The following is a 23,610-nucleotide window of genomic DNA, read 5'->3' on the forward strand; positions in this document are numbered from 1 at the left end:
AATTTAAGATATGATTTATGAAAAATGAAAATTGACTTATAATATAAAGCAAGTGTGTGTGTGCACAATGTGTTAACAAAATAATGTGTAAATTAAATAACACAAGATTTTTGTTAACGAAGTGGAAAACTCAATATGAGAAAAACCACTCCGGGGCAGCCAAACCCAAGATATCCACTATTCAGAAGACAAGACTAAATACAAAATAGTAACACTTACATACCCTTGATGCAGTGGTCGTACCTTGCTCTCTAACGAACACGAACACCTCCCAACCAGGTCTCCTACCTGAAGGGGTCTTCAATGAAATCCTTTACCTTAGGGCCAACCCCTAAGATAGACTTCAGTTTAAGCGCAGCAACAGCACACACAGCAACGACTTCAGAGAGATCAACTCAGCTCAATAGACTCACAATATAGCTATCTAAGCATTAGTGGAATTCAATACTGAATTCTTTCAGTTCTCGAGCCTAGGGGCCTCTATTTATAGCTTGACAGTTCAAATGAGCTTCTAACTTGATAAAACTGGGCGTCTTCTGGACGGTGGTCATAGGCCATCCGGACGGATAACTGTGCGACTGAAATTAAAAAAATTTCGCTGAAAATATTTCTTGTTTGAGAGCCGCATCTAGACGGTGTTGCCCTGTCGTCCGAACGATCGCACAATCACTGCAAGTAATTTCCATATAGAGGCTTCGCGCATCCAGACCAGGAGGATGATTGTCCAGACGGTTATTCTGATGCACACAATTTTCTTATTTGAAACACACGCGTCCGGACCATGCTAACTAGCGTCCAGACGTCTGGATTTGAATTGCGATACTTGCCTTATGGATGAGTGCGTCCGAACGGGAATCCGCGTCGTTCGGACGGTTGTAGCAATCTTCCCATATCTGTGTTTTGGAAAGAAATCCTGAGGCTTGATCGAACACTGAGAGTCGTCCGGACGGATGCAAGCTAGAGCAATTCAAAGCTTCTCAACACGGAGGAAGGTCTGGACGGGAATCCACGTCATCCAGACGGATGATGCTTTAGTCTTATGTGCATCAAGACGGTATGACACATCGTCCGGAAGGCTGGTGCTTTGGACAGCTAGGCGTTCGGACGGTATGACACGTCATTCAGACGGCTGGCAGGAAACCAAATTTTTTGACTTGCAAACTGTGCAGAATCTTTTGGAAACACTTCTGAATAGCGGAATCCCTATTAAAAGCATCATTACAAAGAAGTGATTTTGTCCAACAGCATGCGGCCAATGACAAATTAACAATTTACATGTCGTAATTAACCAATGTGGTCTTTAATATTTGTAATACACACATAGGTCGATGGACTGGACCATCAACGTAGGGAGGAATTGGGCCACAAATTGGTTATGCATTGTAGAGGGCTGAAGGAGACAGCAGTCAAGTATAACAGGTAGGTGGTCAATGGCAAACTGTTCCATGAGGACTAACTCTCGAAGCGTGTACGACGTTGGTCAAGGGGAAGAGAGTCATGATGCAGGTGCAACCTATCACGAATGCGTGCCGCTCATATTAGTCACTGCTGACCTACATGATATGAATGATGAATTCGAGCATGATAGGCCCGACATAGATCCGATTGAAGCTCCCGTTGGATGAGTGCTATATTAATTGTTGGTACAATTCGCTTAAATTCAATATGCTTTTTTAATTTGTAACATATAGTAATTAATAAATGCGATCATTGTCTAATTTGCATAACTGAGTAGTTATACTTTTAATGTGTTTAATAATTTGTCTATATTTGTTCACAGGTTTCAATGGACCAGAGACCCCCTCATTGTGCACACCGAGCACCACACCTACGTGTGCCCTCCACGACCACGATCACAGCTCATGGGTCACTATATACTACGCCATGGCCACACCCCCAGAAGGCGCTTATAGACCATTCCTGCCGGGTACGGTGGGGATGGCCATGTTAGATCATGGGCAGACCGGCTCTGCTGAATATTCTTGTTCTTCATATTCGGTGCCGCCGATGTTCTCGCAGTTAGGGATCATCTCACCGGGTCACGTGACTCGATGGTGGGTGCAAGAGGGTCATGATCAGATCAACCCACTTTGGGCTAATATGTCGTACACTCTGTACCCCTGGTTTGGACCTACACCATGTGGATTTGATAGTGAGACACATGATGATAGGTTTTCGCTGCCACAGCCGGGGGAGAGGCAGATGCTGGCTACATGGGTGGGACAGATGCCGGCTCCGGGAGATCTGGGGGAGAGCCAAATTCCCCACGAGGGGGACTTCGCGATGTTGGGTCCTGATCAGTCGCCCCCCGATAGCTCCCAGGATATGCTTTCAGACGATGACCAGCAGCCTCCCCCGGGGGAAGGGGTTGGCGAGGAGCATGCAGATGACCCAGCGACCCAGCGCATATAGACTGACCAGATTTGGTTGATGGGTAAATACATATTTATACATCATTGAAACCCATATTATAATACCAATTCATATTAAGTTTGAAAATAACATAAATTATAATATATCATTGTTTAATATAATTTATTTTTTTAGTATATTAAATTAAATGTTTTATCTTCTTTGGTTAGGGTACAATCCAGACGGGAGCATCTACTATGAGGTGATTAGGGACCCAGAAAAGAATTGGGTGCTCCCGAAAGGGAAAAAGATTGTGTTGTAGTACAATGCTGCAACACAACCTGTAGGATGAGCCTATAATCGTTTTAGATGTGCTACAAGAATGCTTGTGAGTAGCGGGTCCCACATACATATGCGGGACGAATGGGCAAGGGTAGAAAAGTAGATTAAGAAGGTTATGTGGGACGCGCTGATAGTATGTTTATAGAAGATGTTTCAATACACTTTGACATTGAAACTAATTTATTTATTTATTTTTAAAAACTTAGGGTTATATTTTTGTTGAACTTATATAATTAATGTTTAAATTGCATGTGCAGAAGAAGTTTTATCTCCCCGTATCTGTAGATGAGCGCAAGGCACAACACGAAGCGTGGGCTGATATTGGACGTAAGCACCGTTTGTGGAAGCCCAAATTTAAAAAAGCGCCACATATTCAAGACAGTGACACGCCTGAAAGTATACGTGCAAGAGTGTCAAACAAAGTTTTTGAAAAGTATGACAAAACAAATGTGGAGTACCTGCTGAGGGATTGGTGTACTGAGGAAAAAATGGTATGTAGGTCTTTGATTGTATTACTATTATGTGTATTTTCAATAATTGTTCAATTAATTTTATTACTACTTTAAGTGTGTCACTGCTTAAATATTATGAAATGTTCATTGTGTAGGCGACCTATGAACGGATGAAGCGGATGCAGGAGCAGAACGACCTCTCCCATTGTTTGGGATCCAAAAGTTATGCTAGATTTAATTACGATGAGGTATGAACAAATATATGTAGATGTTATAATATTTGTATCTAATTGTTTTTTTTTACACTAAATTAATATTACTGTTTGTTATTTATTTCAATTGGATGGAGACAAGCAACTACTTCTAGCACGCCCCCCACTCGAGCGAAGTCGTTCGTGAAGACGCACACTAGGAAGGACGACACTCACCCGAACGAATGTACACGGGTCCTATGTGTATGCTACTTATCTATTTTACTAATATTTATACTTTATGCGTGTGATAAAGTATATATTGACTACATGTGTATTTTATGTTGACGACGTACAGGAGAAGATGACACAGAGTTTATTGAGTGATCTTGCTGCTACTCAGAGCGTGTCAGAAGACAAGGTGCGTTGGGCGCTGAATGACGCGTACAAACAGGCGTTGGGGAGGCCTGAATATAGGGTTGGCAATTTTTGACACGACCCGCGAACCCGACACAAACACGACAAGGAAAAATCGGGTATGGGTTTTATATAATCGGGTTCGGGTCGAAATTGGGTCAACCCGATTCTGACCCGGTTGTATTAAAAAAAAAAAAACTAAATGGAAATGCCGGATGCAGGATGCGGCGGATGCCCAAATGCCCAAATCAAACACGATTTTGCCCAAACACGAATATCTGGATGACTTGTGTCCGGTGTGTAAAATGCCCAAACACAAGAACTCCATTGGAGTAGAGCACAAGGATAAAAGTAGCCTCAGATTCTGCGCACGGCCTTGCATTCTTCCATTCTTATAACAAAGCCAAGCTCTTCCAAGGACACCTCACATCATCCTACTCGATCACTCCGACACTGCTTGTATATCTGACATCGGTCTCCACCACCTCTTCTTCCCGGCCACCGCGTCCTCCTCACACGACGCCTACAAAGCCCCAGAACTCATTCTCAGCCAAAGAAACAACTTCACCCAGAAATGCGACGTTTACAGCTTCTAGGTGATTTTGTTGGAGATTTTGACGGGAAGAATGGCAGTAGTTGAAGAGGGAGAAATGGATTTGGTGAAGTGGGTTCTTCTTCAACGCATGTCAAGAGAAGAGTGTTGTATATGGGAAGTGCTTGATTTTGAGCTGTTGGCGTACAAAGAGATGGAGCTGGAAATGCTGGCTCTTCTGCAATTGGCTTTGCTTTGCGTCGCCCAATCGCCAAGAGATCGTCCCAAGATGAGCATGGTGCATAGGATGATCGAAGATATTCGTATGAAGGGTGGGGGAGAACCGGAGAAATTGGGGCAAAGTTAAAGCATATGAAAAAACATGCATATTGTGAAATTGATGTCGGGTCGGGTCGGGAAAACGGGTGACACGATTATTAGTCGTGTTCGGGTTACCCGATTATTAATCGGGTCGTGTTCGGGTCGCGTGTCACAACCCGATTAATAATCGGGTCGGGTTCGTGTCAGACCCGTTTATGTAATCGGGTCGGTTGGGTTGACACGAACCCGAATTGCCCACCTTGCCTGAATACGAGGGGAGAGTTCGACAAGTTGGGCCGAACGTTACTCTCGTACGTGGGACGTGTTTCTCATACCGGGCTCGCTCACAAGGAGGATCATCCTAGTGCACATCTCGGGGCTGCTCCATACATGAGAGTAGGATTGTGGCAATGGAGACATTACTACAGGCTCAGACCGAGAGGAATGACGCCTTGGAGCAACGCATGCTACACCTCGAGATTGTGCTCACCTCCATAGGAGTATCACATGTGAGCCCTGGTGTTCAGCAGTCTCCACCTGCAAACGGAGGTAGTACATCGTCTGTTAGTAATGCATCTGCAAGTATGATTAATATTGTGTAAACTGCTTATTTTTAATCAATGTTATGGACTTGATATGCATATAATCAAATTTTTTAATTGTTTTCATTACTTGCAGTTAATGCGACAACGATTGGATTAGACGACAGCTGAGTCAGCACTCCTCTGTCGGGACACCATCGCCCGCTACACCATCCCTTGTACAGCAATCGCCTGTTGGCGAGTACACGCCTGGTATGGGAACTCGTGATCCGCAAGGGCGGGCTTCAGATTTATAGATATTTTGTGTAACTTTATTTTGTTAATAACAATAACGTTTATTAGTACTTAATCTATTGTCGTATTGGACTTATAATTATTGATTTGCGTAATTTGATTTTGTGTTTATGGTAAATTTCAAATGTTGTCATAATATTTTTGTGATATTTTTGGGTAAAAAAATGGATTTATATATATATAAAATAATAAGACATTTTGCCACGTGGCATATGCCACCTTCCACAGTTTGCCTGGTCCACGTGGCTGACTGCTAGCCGCGTGTAATTAATCCACTTGGCCAATGTGCCACGTGGAGTGAGACCATGTGGCTGACGTTTTGCGGCGTGGTCAGTGTGCCACATGGCACATTGGTGACGTGGACAGCTTGGACATGTGGCAACTTGCAAGTGGCAACTTACAATTTTTTTTTGTTGTGCGTGTACATAGAGATTGAGATGCCATTGAGATGCCAATCTCTGATCTTTCTTTTTATTTATTTTATTTTATTTATTTATGTAAGTGAGATGCCAAACTTGGGGCTTTATCGTCCACAAGCCTTTGTCGTTTCGTAATTGAGTGGAGAAAATCATTTGAGACAAGAGATTACATACACCATTTGCCATGTTCGACATTATGGGGAGAGAGAGAGAGAGAGAGAGAGAGAATTAATATTTGTAATATAAGCAATTGGGTAAAACTAATTAATGGCTTCCTATTGGATTAGAGAAGCTTTAAATATTATAACTTTCTAAGTGCTTTCAAACGCAAATATGTAAAGATGTTGATTTTATTGTCACAATCCAAGATATTGGGTAGGTTAGGTTAGATTAGGATTTGTAATTAGTTAATCAGTCGTGTATCTCAATATATAAATTAAGATAAATTTATTGGATACACGTGAAAGGTTTGCATAAAAGGTTTGATAATTAATAATAGGTGGAAAAAATGATTTTTTTTTTTTTTTGGTAAGAGTGCGTTTGGTAGTGCATTTTAAACTAAATCATAGAAAATATATCGTTTGGGAGTACGATTTTAAAATTGTGATTTGAAAATGAAAAATAAAAATAAAAATTGCATTTTCAAAGTCAAGGGGGTGCGTTTTTTAAAACACACGATTTTAAAGGTTAATCTGAAAATTTATCAAACGCTTAACTAAATTTTTAAAAATTACATTTTCAAATCGCATTGTTTGAAATCGCAAGCTTAAACTAACCCTAAATGACAGAAATTTCTTACAAACCGGTCTCTAAAAAATTTTATACAACCCACGTATATGATTGACATGTGTCCCTTGGCATGTGAGAATCACATGTTTTTTTTAATTGTATATGCTTTTCACATGCTTTTTTTAATAGCATTAATAAAAAAAAGCACGTGATTCTCACATGTTTAAAGGACACATGTCACTCTTATATGTGGTTGTATGAAATTTCTTACAATCCAGTTTGTAGGAAATTTCTGTCCAACCCTAAATTAAACTATAATATATAGGAAGTCTCCTACTATTCTCCTCATTTAATTTCTTAAACGCATAAATTTCAATATGAATGAAAAGAGAACCTTATAAATTAACAATATGTATTTATTGTGAGGAAAATAGAAAATGCATTAAATTTTTCAAAAGAGAAACCGATCATTTTGATGATGGAGAAAATGAGAGTGAAAGAGACAGAGGGGGATATATATGGGAAGGTTAGACACTGAAGAGAAATATAATTACAGTCATATATATGCAAGGAGAAGAGCAATATTAGGCACTATATATATAGAATTGTATAAATGAGAAACTTAAAATGAAATACAGTATGTGCTATTGTTAGAATTATCGGAGACGGTCGGGATGGTAGAGTACGATGGTAGGAGACAGCGGAGGGTCACCAAGGACGGCATTAGATGGTGGCAGGAGACGACGAAGGGTTGTTGCTAGGCTAGGTCGGGGGTGGCCAATGGTTGGCGAGGCCGAGCGGTGACCGATGGTGGGCTAGGTCGGGCAGTGGCTTGGTGAGCTTCAATCTTGTGGCTAGCTACAACCACTAGATCGGGTGGTTCGACCGCCCCTGCACGATGGTTAGGGGTGGTGTCAACCCGAGAGGGGGAGAGGGAGTGTTTTTCCTGTGTTATTTTGATAAGTAAGAGTATTTTAAAAAATTTGGTTAAAATCTGATTATATTCCAGTTAGAAAATTTGGACATTCATGTATTATCACCAAACAAATTAACATGAATGGTCATTCACTCATTCCATTCAAACTCCTTATATTCCTAATAATACTCAATCTAGCTTATTTTTATAAGACAATTAATCATCATTCCAGTATTCCAATAGTACATTATATATAATAGTTTTCCTTGTAATTTCTTCTTGTTGTAACTAGTTTGCTTAAGCAGTCATAATCATGATGGAACTTTTTAAATGGAATTTACATAATCAATTAATAAAGCAAATGCACTATCAGTTGATAAGAAAATGGAATTATTACTAAGCATATAAAGGGTATCATTTTTGTTCTGAGTTCATATATATAAAAGGATATTTATATTTCAGAGTCACTTAGGAAGGAACCAAGAAGGAGCAATATATTAGGTAGGAGAGAAATTAAGTATATATTAGTAGTGGATTTCCCCTGTATACACAAATGATATGAAGTGGATCTTCTTGTTTTGTATCTTTTGGTCCCCGATAGGGGATCTTCTTTGTTATGTGGATGTTCTAGATACGATGGTCCAGATAGTGGATGTTCTATATGCCATGCTTCCCTTCATATAAAAACCTAATTAATTTGAGATTGGTCATAATTGGTGTTTACATTAAGCCTAATAATGAAGAATCTGCATATGATTTGCTTTATATATATAAACAAATCAAGGAAATGAGTCCCCGGCAATCCATGCATGTATATGAGAAAGTAAAATGAAAAATCGAGGGACTTTTATTTTAGTATAGAAAGTTGTTATGGGTACTACAAGTTTTACTATAATGTGCATGACAGTCTGATTAATTGCTTAAATAATTAAACATTTTTACTCTTCACTCAAGTATATATAAGAATACTAATTATAAATTGTCATATCATGTTTATAGGGAAATTATAATAAATATTGTAGCATCTCAAGTGTACTGTTTTTCATATGGAGACAACAATTTTGATGAATGACTTGATGGAATCCACTACCTCTCACGTATGGAAGAGTAATTTTCATTGTTTACTAAAAGAGCTAGAAGGGAATTAATGATTTTGTCATCTCAGCATTACAAAGTAAGATACAATAATTTTTGTAAATAATTATAGTAAATATTGAGATCACAAAATCTATATAATTCAACTTAAAATTGATGGTCAGGATTGACTTCAAAGGATCCTTAACAGATAGTCCTTTTGAATCTAACCCGGCTTGCTGGCCGCCTCCATGGATATATAGGCTTTAAGAGAAAAACAGTTATAATCACATAAAATTAACTTCAAATTAACAAAATAGTTAACATCATGATAAATAATTTTAATTAGACAATAAGGAGCCACAGTTTTTAGAGTCGGTGATAAAGTATATATATATAGTAATTATTAATTACCATGGGTGAAAGGCGAAAGCTCATAGTTTAACTCTTAATTAGCTAGCTGTTTTTTCACACTTAATTGTCATGAAACACTAGTCATTTTACAGTACTAATTGATGGGCTGTGTTTTAAATGTGTTTGTCGTTTTTTATTAAATAACTGAGTTATCGGCCTATTTGACTTAAGGGTATTGAACTTCAAAACGTCTCAACTTAGGGTATTCAATATTTTTCCAAACGTCTCAATTACAAGTACTCTATTAGAACTTGTCGTGAAATCCAGCCAAAATTCTCAAAATACTCATGTATTTATTTTTTTTTAAAAAAAAATTATAAAATTTTTCAAAGATTCCAGCATGGGTATTTTTGTAAGTTTCGTTAAATTCTTATCGACACCTAAATTCTAGTTATCGGCAAATCCTAACGGAATATCTGTAATTGAGACGTTTGAAAAAATATTAGATACCTTAGTTTAAGACGTTTTGAAGTTCATTACTCTTAAATTAAATAGGCCGATAATACAATACTCTTTAAGTAAAATTCTTCGTAAAATAAATATAATAAATAAGTGCGTTGATGAGTAACATTTTTCTTAAGTAATGATCTTTTGGTTAATTAGGCCATCTAACTAAGGCGGCTGTCCGTCCACGATCAGATATTACTCCACCAAATGATGCCGAAAAGAAAGAAAAGAAAAAGAAACACGCAACATCACTAAAGGGATCCATCTAAAATGTCCCACAAAATAATTAAAATAAAAATGGTGAATAGTAGAAGGATCGATCGAGCAGGTTTGAAACATGCATGTCAAAATCAGTTAAAGACAGCTAAATCACCGTCAGTGTGTGTCGTTGAAGTGAAAAAGAGAATCGTCATAGTCATTCATTGCCATCATGAGGATATCTCATATCTGCATGCCTGCATGTATTCAACATTCTCACGTTTCCTTCTCACGATTTGCTGCATCTGGGTCTTCAAATCTCAGCCGTCCCTTCATATTGCCACTCTCTATATATACGTACATCTCCCGGCCACTCCTTCATAAATTATGCCTCTACCTTTTTTACACTTCTCTCCATCTTCTTAATTCCTCCTCAAATCTCTCTCTCTCTCTCCCTCTCTCTCTCTCTCTCTCTCTCTCTCTCTCTCTCTCTCTCTCTATATATATATATATATCTGCAGTCTGCTCCTGTTCATCACCTCCATCCATCCATCCTTCCACTTCTCTAATTATCCAATGGCTTGCTTAAACATTTGCCAACAGGTTAGTGAATTCACTTGTATATATATATTTTCCATGAAAATGTATACAAAATCTTGGATTGATCACAAGCTTTTCATGCATGAAATGCTAATGCTACTCATCATCATTTATATAAGATATCATCATCAGTTGTTTGAGCTAATTAACTAGCTAGCTTTTTTTCATCAGCTTCATTCTATGTGTTAAATAAATATATAAAATAGAGAATATATGTGAAAGTGAGAGAAAGAGAAGAAATATATTAAGGACTACATTGTATTGAGTAGTGCTGATAATAACATATTACAAGAGACCTCTATATATAAAGAGGCTATGAGTAGTGACCAAAAAACCCTAGAGTATTTAAGGTATGGAATAAATCCTAATAGGAAGGATACAAGGAATAAACCCTAATAAGAAAGATATGGGGGTAATTACCTTTTTCCCCCATGAACTACCAAAAAATGTCCAATGCCCCCATGAACTACCAACTCGACCAAAATAGAGCATTCAACTACCAAAGACAACCATTTTCCCCCCTTCCGTCAGTCAAAGGGGTTAAAACAAACGGTCAACGGGTCATGTGCCGTTTTATATGGGGGCATGTTGGAAGATGATGGTAGTTCACGGGGAGAAAAGAGGAAAATGGTGGTAGTTCATAGGGGGAAAAGAGGAAGAAAATGAGGGTAAAACGGCGTGTGACTGACGGAAGGGGGGAAAATGGTTATCTTTGGTAGTTGAATGCTCTATTTTGGTCGAGTTGGTAGTTCATGGGGGCATCGCGCATTTTTTGGTAGTTCATGGGGGGAAAAGGTAATTACCCCAAAGATATGGTAAACATAATATTGAGAATATAAAATATTCTAACATCTTCCCTCAAACTCAAGGTGTAACCTTGTGTTTGGGAAAAAGAAAGGCAAAAGTCGCCGGAGAAGTTGTCCGGAAAAGTAGCCGGAGAAGGCCGAAAAGTCACCCGAAAAGAGACTAAAAGGAGTTCGGAAACAGGCCAAAAGTCGAAAACAAAGTTGGGAAGTCACTGGAAAAGGCCAATGGCGGTGGATCTTCCATAGATCTGTAGATCTATAGTTCGCAAGCATTGAATTGGGATAAAATTTTCCCATATGAGGCTGCGATGAAGGCGTGGAAGAGATTTTGAGCGGCGGAACTCTTGGGGGCGTGCAGACGACTGAAAAACTGAGGTTGCAGGAGGGAAGGCTAGGAAACTTCAAAGACATTTATTGGAGGCTACAAGACAATGGCTTTGTACCATATTAAAATAAATATATGAAATAGAGAATATATGTGAAAGAAAGAAAGAAAGAAAGAAAGAAAGAAAGAGAGAGAGAGAGAGAGAGCGGAAATATATTAAGGACTATATTGTATTGAGTAGTGCTAATAATAACATATTACAAGAGACCTCTATATATAAAAAGGCTATAACTAGTAATTAAGAAACCTTAGAATAATTAAAGTATAGAATAAATCCTAATAGAAAAGATACAATAAACATAATATTGAGAATATAAAATATTCTAACACTACGCTTCCTCCTGTTGCAGTAGTGCTGCTCTGGGAAAATATATAGCAAGTGTAGCATGCACGAAGCTGGAGCTACCTCTAGAATGAAGCTTATATATATATATATAGGCGCTTGCTTGTGTTTTTAAGGGTTTGCTTATGATTTTTTTTTTTTTTCTCTCTTTTTGATGAGTTTCTTCATTAAATTAATTCTTTTTTACTTTTAAAAAAAAAAAAAATCAAGCAAAATATCTAAGAGACATTTAATTTCAGCAGTACTCTTAGGCTTGGCTTCGAAAGCCATAAATGTATTGCCAGTTCAGTGGTTGATAAATAAAGATATTTAAGGTTCAAACTTCAAAGTCCATTTCTCTCTCTCTCTCTCTCTCTCTCTCTCTCTCTCTCTCTCTCTATATATATATATATATAACTTGATGTGTGAAGATATTAGAGGTATATATAACTTGATGTGTGAAGATATTAGAGATAGTTGATTGTTCCTCGTAAAGTACATGTCACGTGATCCTCGATTGTAACTTAGTTTGTCTCACGTGTATGTCATGGCGATTACAGAAATTATCGGATTCTACTTTTTAAGCCACCGACATTAATAGATTTTCTTAATTTTGCACGGCCGGTTGAGTTTTGATTTAATTTCTATTGTTTGGACAAAAACAAAATGTCCAAAATTTCAGCTTAACATGATAATTATATTAAAAATTTTAAATTTGAACTTTGTCTTCTTATTAATTCAATTTTTTTTTTAAATAAATATTTCACGTGATAAACTTCATATATTGATCATATATTATTTTTAGAACAATCCGTGATTTAACATTTATCGCCGTACATTAGTTTTATAATATGATCAAAGGTCACATGAATTAGGAGTTAAATATATATAATTATTTTATTGCCAATCCAATTTCGATCTGCAATATTCAGCTAGTTTTCAAATAATAATGATTTTATAATTTCAGCTAGCTAGTTCTAATAATTATTTTACAATTCATAAAGCTGTAAACAAAAGCTAAAATTTACTGTTCAAATATCATATTCATGGGCTTATGCTATTGAGTTCATGTGTGTGACACTCCAGCCTGTCCGATGTGATTGTACAAGATGGTCTGGTTATATATATATATATATATATATGTATCATCATGATTGAGTTCATCATGACAAACTACACATAAAAATAAAAATCAAAGGTTAAATGTTTGTGATGGTGACATACAGCAGTTTGTCCCAAACTTTGTCATGTTTTACGTGCAACCTCATCCATCATGCCTTTCTCTCGAGAATGCATGTCCCAACCCAATCAAGACTTTGTCTACGCTTTACATTACTTATGTTACTTACTTAAAAAAATAAATTATTTAAAGTATGTCACGTCAATGATTTAAAATAAATGTTATAAATAAATATGAACACATTAAACTGTAGCATTAATTTCCTTAAAAAGTTATTGAAAAAACTCAACAAGATTAAAAAAAAAAATTCCACAAGAAGGCGAAAAAGTCAAATAGAGCAGCTAATTACACAAGCCACGCCTATTCGAAAACAAACATCAACAAACAAAATTGAAAAAAAAAAAGAATAGAAAAAAAGACCTGAGGATCCCGCTAGAAAGTAATTAAGGAAAATTTCACCTGAACCCTTTTGAATTTTTATGACATTTGCAATTGCTCTCAAAGTTTAAAAGCTTTCAATTTAATATATATATATATCATTTAAATTTTACAATGTTGACCCTTCGTTAAGGTTTGGAATTAAATAAGAAAGTAAAATGTGTGAAATGACCTTTATACCTTTTTTTATATATATATAAAAATCTAAATTTGTCCTTGAAAATTAAAATTATAAAAATAAATTGGGGGCATTTTGGTCAATTTTAAGGCATCCGTTAAGATTTCATGAAAAATCTTAACAAATTGGTAACATTATGAAAAAACTTGAAGTTTGACACCATCAATGTTAAAAGTCACTATTTTATTGGAGATATATATTCCTTTTTCTATATATATATATATATATATATATATATATATATATATATATATATATATATATATATATATATATATATTGTGGCTGGAATGTGAATTGTGAGTCAATTATATCAGTGAAAGATAATTTATTGCGGTTGAACTTTCAGGGTGGCGTGGATGGAAAGGTGAAAAATGGGCGAGAGGCTTGCACACTTGATGGAACTGTTGATTGGCATGGCCGCCCTGCAGTCCGACAGAGAACTGGTTCTTGGGTCGCTGCAATTTTGATCCTTGGTAATTATTTATACGTACCCTTGACCTATAACAACCATTAAAACAAACGAACTTATAGTAAAAAGTTAAAAACTATAATACTTTTAGCAGTTGTCTTACTCTTAATTTATTAATTATTGATATATATACATGAGTAGTTTAGTTGTACTTTCATAATTTCTTTTGTAGTTATCATGCCTCGCAAGGAATCAACAAGTACACATATAATTGATCATTACGTTTCCTATGTGGGCCATGAATCTCTCTCTGTTTTTTTTTTTTTTTTTTTTTTTTTTTTTTTTTTTTTTTTGTTTTTTCTGGTTGGGAAAGCACAGGTAATTTTGATCATTAGGCCATTATTTCTCATATAAAATTCCTTTTTAAAAAAAAAAAATTTCAACAAGTACATAAAATTCATGATTAAGCTTTATATATATATATATATAGCCAGCCGGCCATTTCTTAATTTGTCACATAAATTAATTCCCTATTGTTTAATCACCGGTTAGTACTACTAACAACCCGATGAAGATTCTATATATATATAAAGCTGATCACCTTTTGTTTTTTGTTTTGGAATAAAATCATTCAGTGAATCAAGGGCTAGCTACGTTGGCATTCTTCGGAATAGAAGTGAACTTGGTGTTGTTTTTGACGAGGGTGTTGGGTCAAGATAACGCCGAGGCAGCTAACAACGTTAGCAAATGGACAGGAACTGCTTACCTTTTCTCCCTCGTCGGTGCCTTCCTTAGCGAGTCTTACTTGGGAAGATACAAGACTTGTGCCATCTTCCAAGCAATCTTTGTCCTTGTAAGTTGCAAAAAAATATTCTGATATTCTGATGTGATGTAAAGATGTTAATAGTTTGAATATTTTGTGTTTTAGGTTGTTTTCTAATGTGTTTGTGTTGAAAAAAAGAAAATAAAACGGAAAAGAAAATAACTTTAACAAATTAACAAAGTCCGGGTCGTTTGGTAAAGAGTTTTGTTGATAATATTTGGTTTGAATGATTAGTAAGAAGTGATTGATATGATGTAAAGTAAAAGTAAGGTTGATTTTTTTTTTTTTTTAGAGAAAAAAGTGAAGAAAGTCGTTTGATAATAGTTTTGAAAAGAAGCTTTTTTTTTTTTAAAGAAATGAAAATAAGGGAGAAGATGGTTGCTAGCTAAACGAGGTGGGTTTGTTTAATAAAACTTTTTTAAGGGTGCTCTTTAATTTCTTTGTTTTGATGTCATATAAAGATTAAAGTAGTTTTTAATGTTATACAAGTATTCTGTGTTTTCAGTTGTTTTTTAATGTTTTTTTTTCCTAATAGTCTAATTTCATCTTGTTAAATTATCATTTGTTTCACAAACTTAAAATAATAAATAATAATAATAATAATGAATTTAATCGTTTAGTTAAGGTTCTACTACTCTCCCTAACGTGTGTGCTTAGACTTGATCTCTTCCAACAAGTAAAATCTACCACATAGAATATTTAATTGAAATGGTGTATAAACTGCAGATCGAGTCAATGCTTGAACTCACTACCTTAATTTATTCTGATACCATGCCATGTTAAATCACCATTTATACCAATTATTAGTACGTAAATCTTACGAATGCTTACGTGAATATATGTGATCATGCAGGGCCTAGTATCACTCTCCATATTGTCATCCATATTCTTAATCAAGCCTAGTGGGTGTGGAAGTGATCATGTTCATTGTGGATCCCATCCAGGCTTTCATCTAGCACTGTTCTACCTCTCAATATACCTTGTTGCCTTGGGAAACGGAGGCTACGAACCAAACATAGCTACATTTGGAGCAGATCAGTTTGATGAAGAGGATTCTAGCGAAGTACCCTCTAAAATAGCATTCTTCAGCTACTTTTACTTGGCTTTGAACCTGGGATGCCTCTTTTCAAACACTATTTTGGGCTATTTTGAGGATGGAGGGAACTGGGCACTAGGGTTTTGGGCATCAGCTATCTCTGCTGCTCTGGCATTGGTCTTGTTTCTTTGTGGCACCAAAAGGTACAGGCATTTCAAACCTCAAGGCAATCCCCTCTCTAGATTTTGCCAAGTGCTGGTCGCTGCTTCAAGAAAATGGAAGGCTGAGATGACCCCAAGAGGAGAAGATTTGTTTGAGTTTCAAGAAAAGGATTATGCCAAGAATGGGGACAGAAAGATACTCCACACTCAAGGCTTCAAGTAAGTTCATATCCTTTTTACTCAGTTCATTAATTAAGCTTGGCAATTTTTTATACTGCGTACGTGCGAATCCGACATGAATTCAAACGAAATTAATTAGCGAGTTAGGGTTGAAAAGTTTGACCCGTTTAATTAAATCGGTTGGATTAAAGTTGATCTATATATATAGTCTTATACTCATATCTCGACATGAGTTGAACCTGACATGCAATATTTAATTAAGGTTGGAAATTTTTGATACAACTCATGAACTTGACACGAACTCAACATGAAATTGCAAGTTAGAATTGATAAGTCTGGCCTGTTTAATTAAATGAGTCGGATTATGATTGACTTATATATCTTATATTCATGTTTTGAAGTGACCACAATTTGCCACCCTATTTAGGAGGTTTTAGTGTTTGACTGGTTTTAGCTTGTCTGGGAGATTTTAAGGTATTGAGTTGTGCTGCTTTTTGTGGCTGAGTTTCAGATTGTTCTGGAATTTGTTTGTATTCTGATTTGTTCTTAGTAAAGATAAACTTATTCATAGTTTAAAAAAAAAAAAAAAAAAACTCCAAATGCCACTCTTGATCTTTCATTACTTTTTTAATTACACCCGTCAACTTTAAAAGTGTTAATTTAGTATGTCTATCTTTCAAAAAAAATTTCAATTTCATCCATCTTTTAGAATTTTTCATTAAATTCTAACGGAGGGGTGTCAAAATGCCTAAAATACCCCACCTTTTTTTAGAAAGAAAAAGGAAAAAAATTGCAAGGTTTTAAGCATTGGTCATAATTTAACGGAATTTGCAAAACTACACATGCTTGAATATTTTTTTATTTAAAAAAAAAAAAAGGGGGGGAGGTGGAGTATTTTGAGAATCTTAACAAGATTTAATAGAAAATCCTAATGAAATTAGAAAAAATTTAAAGATGGATACATTAAATTGACATCTTTTAAAGTTTAAAGGTATGATCAGGGTGGTAAGTTAAATTTTCTCAAAATAATAATAATAAAAAAAAAAAAAATCATGGCGCCTATCAATAATATAGGTATAATTAAGAAAAATTTTATTGTTATTAATTGATTGATATGCACCTAAGCCCTTGCTCACAATAAGTTTTTGGGATATCATCTTTTTAATATTTTTAGTTTTTTTTTTTTTTTTCAACTCTATCTTTTAATCTGATCTCTTTTTGAACCAAAATCATGCCTTTGTTACTGCCCGAATATTTTGAACTTTAGATTAAATTGTATTCACATTCACCCTCGATCATCAGATTCTTGGATAGAGCAGCAGCTATCACTTCGGAGGACTTCCACCAGATGGACAGGGAGACTTACAATCCATGGCATCTTTGCACCGTGACACAAGTTGAAGAAGTCAAATGCGTTTTAAGGCTCCTCCCAATCTGGCTATGCACGATTATGTACTCAGTAGTTTTCACTCAAATGGCGTCTCTCTTTGTGGAACAAGGTGCTGCCATGAAGACCACCATTGCCAAGTTCCACATTCCCCCAGCAAGCATGTCTAGCTTTGACATTCTCAGTGTCACAGCTTTCATTTTCATTTACAGACGGGTTCTCGACCCTCTTCTTGCCAGGTGGAAGAAGAGTGGTAAAGGATTCACCGAGCTTGAGAGGATGGGAGTTGGCCTTGTTATAGCAATATTGGCAATGATTGCAGCTGGGCTTGTAGAGTCTTTCAGGTTGTTAAATCATCACTTATCTCAAAAATTAATTATAAAAAATGATGCATTTAATCATTTAATTTATATTCTAACACTCGTTCTCATGTGTGAATTAAGGTTGTACAGGCGATGGTGGTTAGTGGTTACTGTCTCTAATCACTAACCGCACCACTTTAGCCAGTTAGCTGTCTAAAGCGGGTGGTTACCAACCATCTTTACTGTTGGTTAACAGTTATTTATGCTCAAACTGCACCGCGTGCGGTGACCGTCTGTCAAGTATGGCCTATTTTGGTGTTTTGAGTCTTTTTTTTTTTTTGCCTCTTTTTAAGGCAGGTGTTGGACGGTTTTAGGCATGTTACTAGTATTTTGTGAAACCCTATACCAAAACAACACCATTTCGCTATACTATACCATAGATATATATTAAGGGTAGGCAGAGGCGTTTAATTAACCGCCTCCACCTACCCTACCACGGCTAACCGCATTGCCTTAAGTGATTAGTTGGAAAAAGCTAACCACCCACCTATGCGGTTACACGTTTAGGCTTGTTTGTACAGTTCTAGGTAGGGTTCAAAGCCCTCCCTAATAAATAATGCCTAACATGTAAAACATTTAATTGAAATGAAAGGTAAATCAAGAAAGACAATGTGCGAATTCAAAATCTCTACTCTAATAGCATGTTAAATCATCATTTATCCTAAAAGTTTAAATTAATAATAATGAATAAATTTAATCATTTAATTTATATTCACGTGCAGGTTAGACCATGCAACAACGAAGTGCCCCAACTGTGAAGGTTCGAGCTCTTTGAGCATCTTTTGGCAAATTCCACAGTACGTACTTATTGGAGCATCTGAGGTTTTCGTGTACGTTGCTCAGCTAGAATTCTTCAATGGGCAGGCTCCCGACGGGTTAAAGAGCTTCGGAAGTGCCCTTTACATGCTATCCATATCGCTGGGAAACTATGTGAGCAGTTTGCTGGTGACAATTGTCATGAAAATCTCTGCCAGAGATGGTTCGCCGGGTTGGATTCCCAGCGACCTTAACAAAGGTCATCTAGACAGATTCTTCTTCCTCTTGGCAGCTTTGACAGCAGCTAATCTCATGGTCTACATCATATGTGCCAAGTGGTATAAGTATATCAAGTTTGAAGGAAAGAGTGGAGACAACAATGTCGGCAACGACCACATTTGAAAAATTGAAATTGACTTCTATCATAAAGAAAGTGTGTATGTGCGCTAAGTGTTGACAAAATAATAACAATGCGGAAATTAAATAACACAAAATTTTTGTTAACGAAGTGGAAAACTCAATATGAGAAAAATCACTCCGGGAAAGCCAAACCCAGGATATTCACTACTTAGAAGACAAGACTAGATACAAAGTAGTAGCACTCATATACCCCTGATGCAGTGGTCGTACCTTACTCTCTAACGTGTAACCCAATACGAACGCCTTCCAACCAGGTCTTCTACCTGAAAGGGTCTTCAATGAAATCTTTTACCTTAGGGCCAACCCCTAAGATAGACTTCAGATTAAGCACAGCAACGGCTTTAGAGAGATCAATTCAGTTCAATAATCTCACAATATAGCTATTTAAGCACTAATAAAATTCAATACCGAATTTTTGCAGTTCTCAAGCCTAGGGGCCTCTATTTATAGGCTGACAGTTCAAATGAGCATCTGGCTTGATAAAACTGGGCACCGTCCGGACGGATGATGCTTTAGTCTGATGGACGTCCGAACAATATGACACATCGTTCGAACGGTTGGTGCTTTGGACAGCTGAGCGTCTGGACGGTATGACACGTCGTCCGGACGGCTGGCTGGAAACCGGTTTTTCTGACTTGCAAAACTATGCAGAATCTTCTGGAAGCACTTATGAATAGCAGAATCCCTGTTAAAAAGTATCTTTACACATAAGTGATTTTATCCAACAGAATATGGCCAATTACAAACTAACAACATTAATGATCAGCTCAGAGTTATATGATCATCAGCTATATATGGGAATTAATTGCCATGTTTTGGTAATATTTCCAAAGCACAACTGGATGGGAGAGAGATTTGTGCGATGAGACTAGAGAAATGCCTAGATTTTTCATTTCTTTGAGTTGAGCACAAGATATCATAAGAAGTAGATCGACATCACTACAAAAGAACTGGTTTTTAGTGACCTATATTTAGTGGCATTTTTTGTCGTTTGACACGTCACTAAATGTTAGTGACCTGTAATTAGTGCTCTTTTTGCCACGCCACTAATTAGTTCATCACTAATTCTCATTTAGTGGCGTGGTAGATCCTGACACACTACTAAATTAGTACTATATGTAAATTCTCATGTAAACTTTTATGTAACTTCCTATCTTATGTGTGGTGAAATAATTAGTGATTGTCACCATAGTTTGCAATATGCATCTTACTTGACATAATATGGGTAAAAAAATAAAAATTAAAAACAAAATTTGACACGTAAATTTAAATATTTAGTGATTGTCACCGCAGTTTGTAAGAAATTTGTAATAAAAATTGAGTTAAAGAAATTTCTTTCAATTCAGTCCGTTAAACTAACGTGTGTCTAAAATGTAGTGAGACATACTTTTTAATTCTAAGTTGCATTTTTAGTGGTGTATGTGATTCTCAAATGCATTTGGGTTAGAGAAATTTTCTTCAACCTAATTTGAAGAAAAACTTTGTCCTATGAATATTTTATGCTTTTTTTTTTTTTCTTTCTTTCTCATTCTTTGTTCTTTTTCTATATATCTATGAAGATTCGATTTATACCTCAAGTTGTTAAACACTCAATTACCAAGGCAATTATCAAACCAGTTTCAGTGATCAAAACCAAAATTCAAGAAAGTTGTAAAACAATTAACATAAATAGATCAACTATAGAAGACTTATATTTTACTTACAAAGCTTTTTTAACTCCGAAGACTCAATCTTATAACCACAGTAAATGATTTGTTCACTTCCTACTGCAGTGATTCTAAAATCTTTAGCCTTATTTTATATGGATCACCTTCATGAACGAACTGCTTCAAACCATAATTATGGTGGCTTTAGGCTTTTTTTTTTTTTTTTTTTTGTGGTGTGATTGGCAAAGAATAAACTAGGAGAAGTTTATGATCTGTTTATGCTTAAGAACTATGATAAACTTCTCTCACAACAATGGACTATTGACTCTCCAAGTGTATGAAAGCCGTGGTATATATGTAAGGCTTCCATAAAATAGGACAAGGTTTTTATCATCTGTCGTAATCTAGTACATACAAACCAAATTAAGTTTGGGACTCTTTCGAAGTCTGTTTAACCCTATGTTCGATTAGGATGTGATTAGGACTGCGAACGAAGCAATTTGGAACACGACTTATTTTTATTTTAAAAAGGATTTTGATAATTTATATTTTTAAGAGTATTTTATATTTGAATTTGATCCCTAAAGTTTTTGTTTTGACATGAAAAAACAAGAAGTGAAATTTTTTAACAAAAGCCCATGTTTTTAGCAGGCATATCTTAAGCCTATGTTTTGATCAATCCGAAGTCTGAACGGTCGTTGTCGATGGTTCTTAGAGACCACCGCGACACAATCGAAATCGCTGGAAATTTTCGACGCTGCCAATTCCCTTCACCACCATGTGGGGGAGGAGCTCACTGAGTCTCTCTTCCAAACTCCTCCACTCAAACCCTTGCAACCCTCTCGTTTCCACCTCATACGGCGTCGTTCGGACGCCGATTCCTATCCCTCACCTCTACTCCGCGTCTTCAGAATCGTTCAATCTAGGGTTTTTGAAGCCCGATGGGACCGTCGATCTCTCGTCCATGGCCGTCGGATCGGTGGCTAGGGTTCGCCAAGTCGCCGAGCTCGCTCGCCATTACTCTCGCTGCTACTGCGAGCTCTCCAAGGCTCGGCTCAGGTACTGATTCCTCAAAGTTTTCCATTTTTTGTTTCCTAATGGTTTTCGGGAGTTTCAGTTCGTAGGAAAAAAGAAGCGTTTTTAAACAGAAAAGTGTTTGATTTAGGATTGTGTTTTTAAAAACGTGGCGCTTTAAAAATGTACAAAAATTTATGTTTTCAAATCACAGGCCTTGGAAAATTGGTAAATATATTTTGATTTATTTTGGTGAATCTTGTTGTCCTTAGATATGGAAATGGATGTGCATGTGTAGGAGTAGGAAATGGAGTTGTAGAATGAGTATTGGAGCTGAATTGTGGAATTTCTTGGGTGGTTATTTGTGTGATGGTATACTTTGTAATTTTTTTTGGGTGGTTTGGTAAATTTCATATTTTTGTCCTCCCCCGGAGGAAAGTAGGGATTGAAACTTTAGTGGAGGTCCTTTATTAAGAGTTGTGCTTGAAATTGAGTGTGGATCTTATGGTTTGTAATCAAATTCAAACCACAGAAGTAACACCATCATTTTGGATATGATTTTTAAGGTAGAGTTTAATTCGAATTAAGAGATGTATTGAGTTGTAATCTCGAGAGTGAAAATGGCGGTGGATTGATGTGTTGTCCGGCTATTAAAGGCTTTCTTTTGTCTACTCAGGCTGGGCTTCAAAAGCCAGCTCCTATAGCCTGACCCTGCCTCATGCCATAATGGGTTGGGAAACTCATTTCCATAGATTTACCATGAACCTTACCTTCTGAGAAGATTCACCCCTAACTAAGCTCTTGTGGTGCTGGGGTTGTATAAAGAGTTATGGCACAGAGACACTCATAAATGCATGCATGCATACATGTGAAATTTGAATACATTATGTTGCATGTTGAACTCCTCTTTTCTTTTTTGGGATTTATGTATGTTGACATTTGAACTCATGGTTAGGAACTTGAGTCTTACTATCTTCTATCTCCTTTCCAGCATGCTAGTAGTCGCGTCTTCGGGGACTGGATTTGTTCTTGGGAGTGGAATTGCAATTGATTTTACTGGCCTTTGTTGGACTTGTGCTGTTACCATGATGGTTGCAGCATCTGCTAACTCATTAAATCAGGTTCAGTCTTAGATGTGTTTATTCTTTTTAAGTTAAAATAGACTTTTGATCCATAAAACTTAGACACATGTTCAAATTTCATCTCTGGAATTTAATTTTTTTAATCCCTAAACAATTTGAAAGGAGCAATGTCATCTTTGCATCCTCAGCTGTTGTAGAGATTGCAAATGTGGCACATTACAAAGCTGACATGGCTTGCATTTTTTGTTATGACTGATGAATGGAAATATGATATTTCGCCTTTATAAATTTTTCATTGTCAGAATTGGAACAAGGACGAAATTCAAAATTGTATCAAAGTTTCAGGGACCATAGCCTTTTTTTTTTCTTGGTTCCTTAATTGCTTCTTATCATTCATTTTGCTATGAAATATTGCATAGATTAACTTTGTCCCTCAAGGTTTGAGAGCTCAAAGATTCACTGAATAATGTCATAGTGATAGCAAAACTTTGGTAACCTTTCATATTGAAAAGGAAACCCAAATAGTTTCACCATTAAATTTGAGGACCCACCCCCTCGTAAGGGGCTTGGAAATATCCAATCAAATCTGCACACGGAGAAAGACTCCCCATCCTACACCAAAGACACCACCTGTCCCACCAAGGTACCTAGATGGATACCCACAGCCTCACTCATGCAAGCTAGACGGAGATTGAACATACGTATCCAGAAGGACACTAATTCGAACTTCAACTTCAAAGATTCAAGGTCGACCCTCGAGCACCCTAGACTTGTCCCATGCA

General features: G+C 36.5%; 2 protein-coding genes across 2 annotated transcripts; both read left to right on the plus strand.

Moving 5' to 3' along the window:
* The first annotated feature begins 5,017 nt into the window (after positions 1-5,017).
* LOC133879222 (protein NRT1/ PTR FAMILY 7.2-like) lies at positions 5,018-19,068 on the plus strand. The gene is made up of 6 exons (XM_062317753.1): positions 5,018-5,170; positions 13,899-14,025; positions 14,597-14,814; positions 15,638-16,200; positions 17,464-17,892; positions 18,633-19,068. The coding sequence occupies exons 1-6, from the start codon at positions 5,018-5,020 to the stop codon at positions 19,066-19,068; spliced, it is 1,926 nt and encodes a 641-aa protein (XP_062173737.1).
* A 2,263-nt stretch (positions 19,069-21,331) lies between these two features.
* Positions 21,332-23,116, plus strand: LOC133880252 (protoheme IX farnesyltransferase, mitochondrial-like). The gene is made up of 2 exons (XM_062319170.1): positions 21,332-21,791; positions 22,738-23,116. The coding sequence occupies exons 1-2, from the start codon at positions 21,511-21,513 to the stop codon at positions 22,877-22,879; spliced, it is 423 nt and encodes a 140-aa protein (XP_062175154.1). The 5' UTR covers positions 21,332-21,510; the 3' UTR covers positions 22,880-23,116.
* Positions 23,117-23,610: the final 494 nt, after the last annotated feature.

The sequence above is a fragment of the Alnus glutinosa genome, chromosome 10, assembly GCF_958979055.1.
Source record: "Alnus glutinosa chromosome 10, dhAlnGlut1.1, whole genome shotgun sequence".
NCBI classification, from domain to species: Eukaryota; Viridiplantae; Streptophyta; class Magnoliopsida; order Fagales; family Betulaceae; genus Alnus; species Alnus glutinosa.

What these genes read in the sequence shown, in the direction of transcription:
- LOC133880252 (XM_062319170.1), top strand. Translation starts at nt 21,511, where the DNA reads ATGTGGGGGAGGAGCTCACTGAGTCTCTCTTCCAAACTCCTCCACTCA. An exon ending in CTCTCCAAGGCTCGGCTCAG is followed by an intron (nt 21,792 to 22,737) that starts GTACTGATTCCT and finishes TCTCCTTTCCAG; the next exon opens with CATGCTAGTAGTCGCGTCTT.
- LOC133879222 (XM_062317753.1), top strand. Translation starts at nt 5,018, where the DNA reads ATGGAGACATTACTACAGGCTCAGACCGAGAGGAATGACGCCTTGGAG. An exon ending in ACGGAGGTAGTACATCGTCT is followed by an intron (nt 5,171 to 13,898) that starts GTTAGTAATGCA and finishes TTGAACTTTCAG; the next exon opens with GGTGGCGTGGATGGAAAGGT. An exon ending in TCCAAGCAATCTTTGTCCTT is followed by an intron (nt 14,815 to 15,637) that starts GTAAGTTGCAAA and finishes GTGATCATGCAG; the next exon opens with GGCCTAGTATCACTCTCCAT.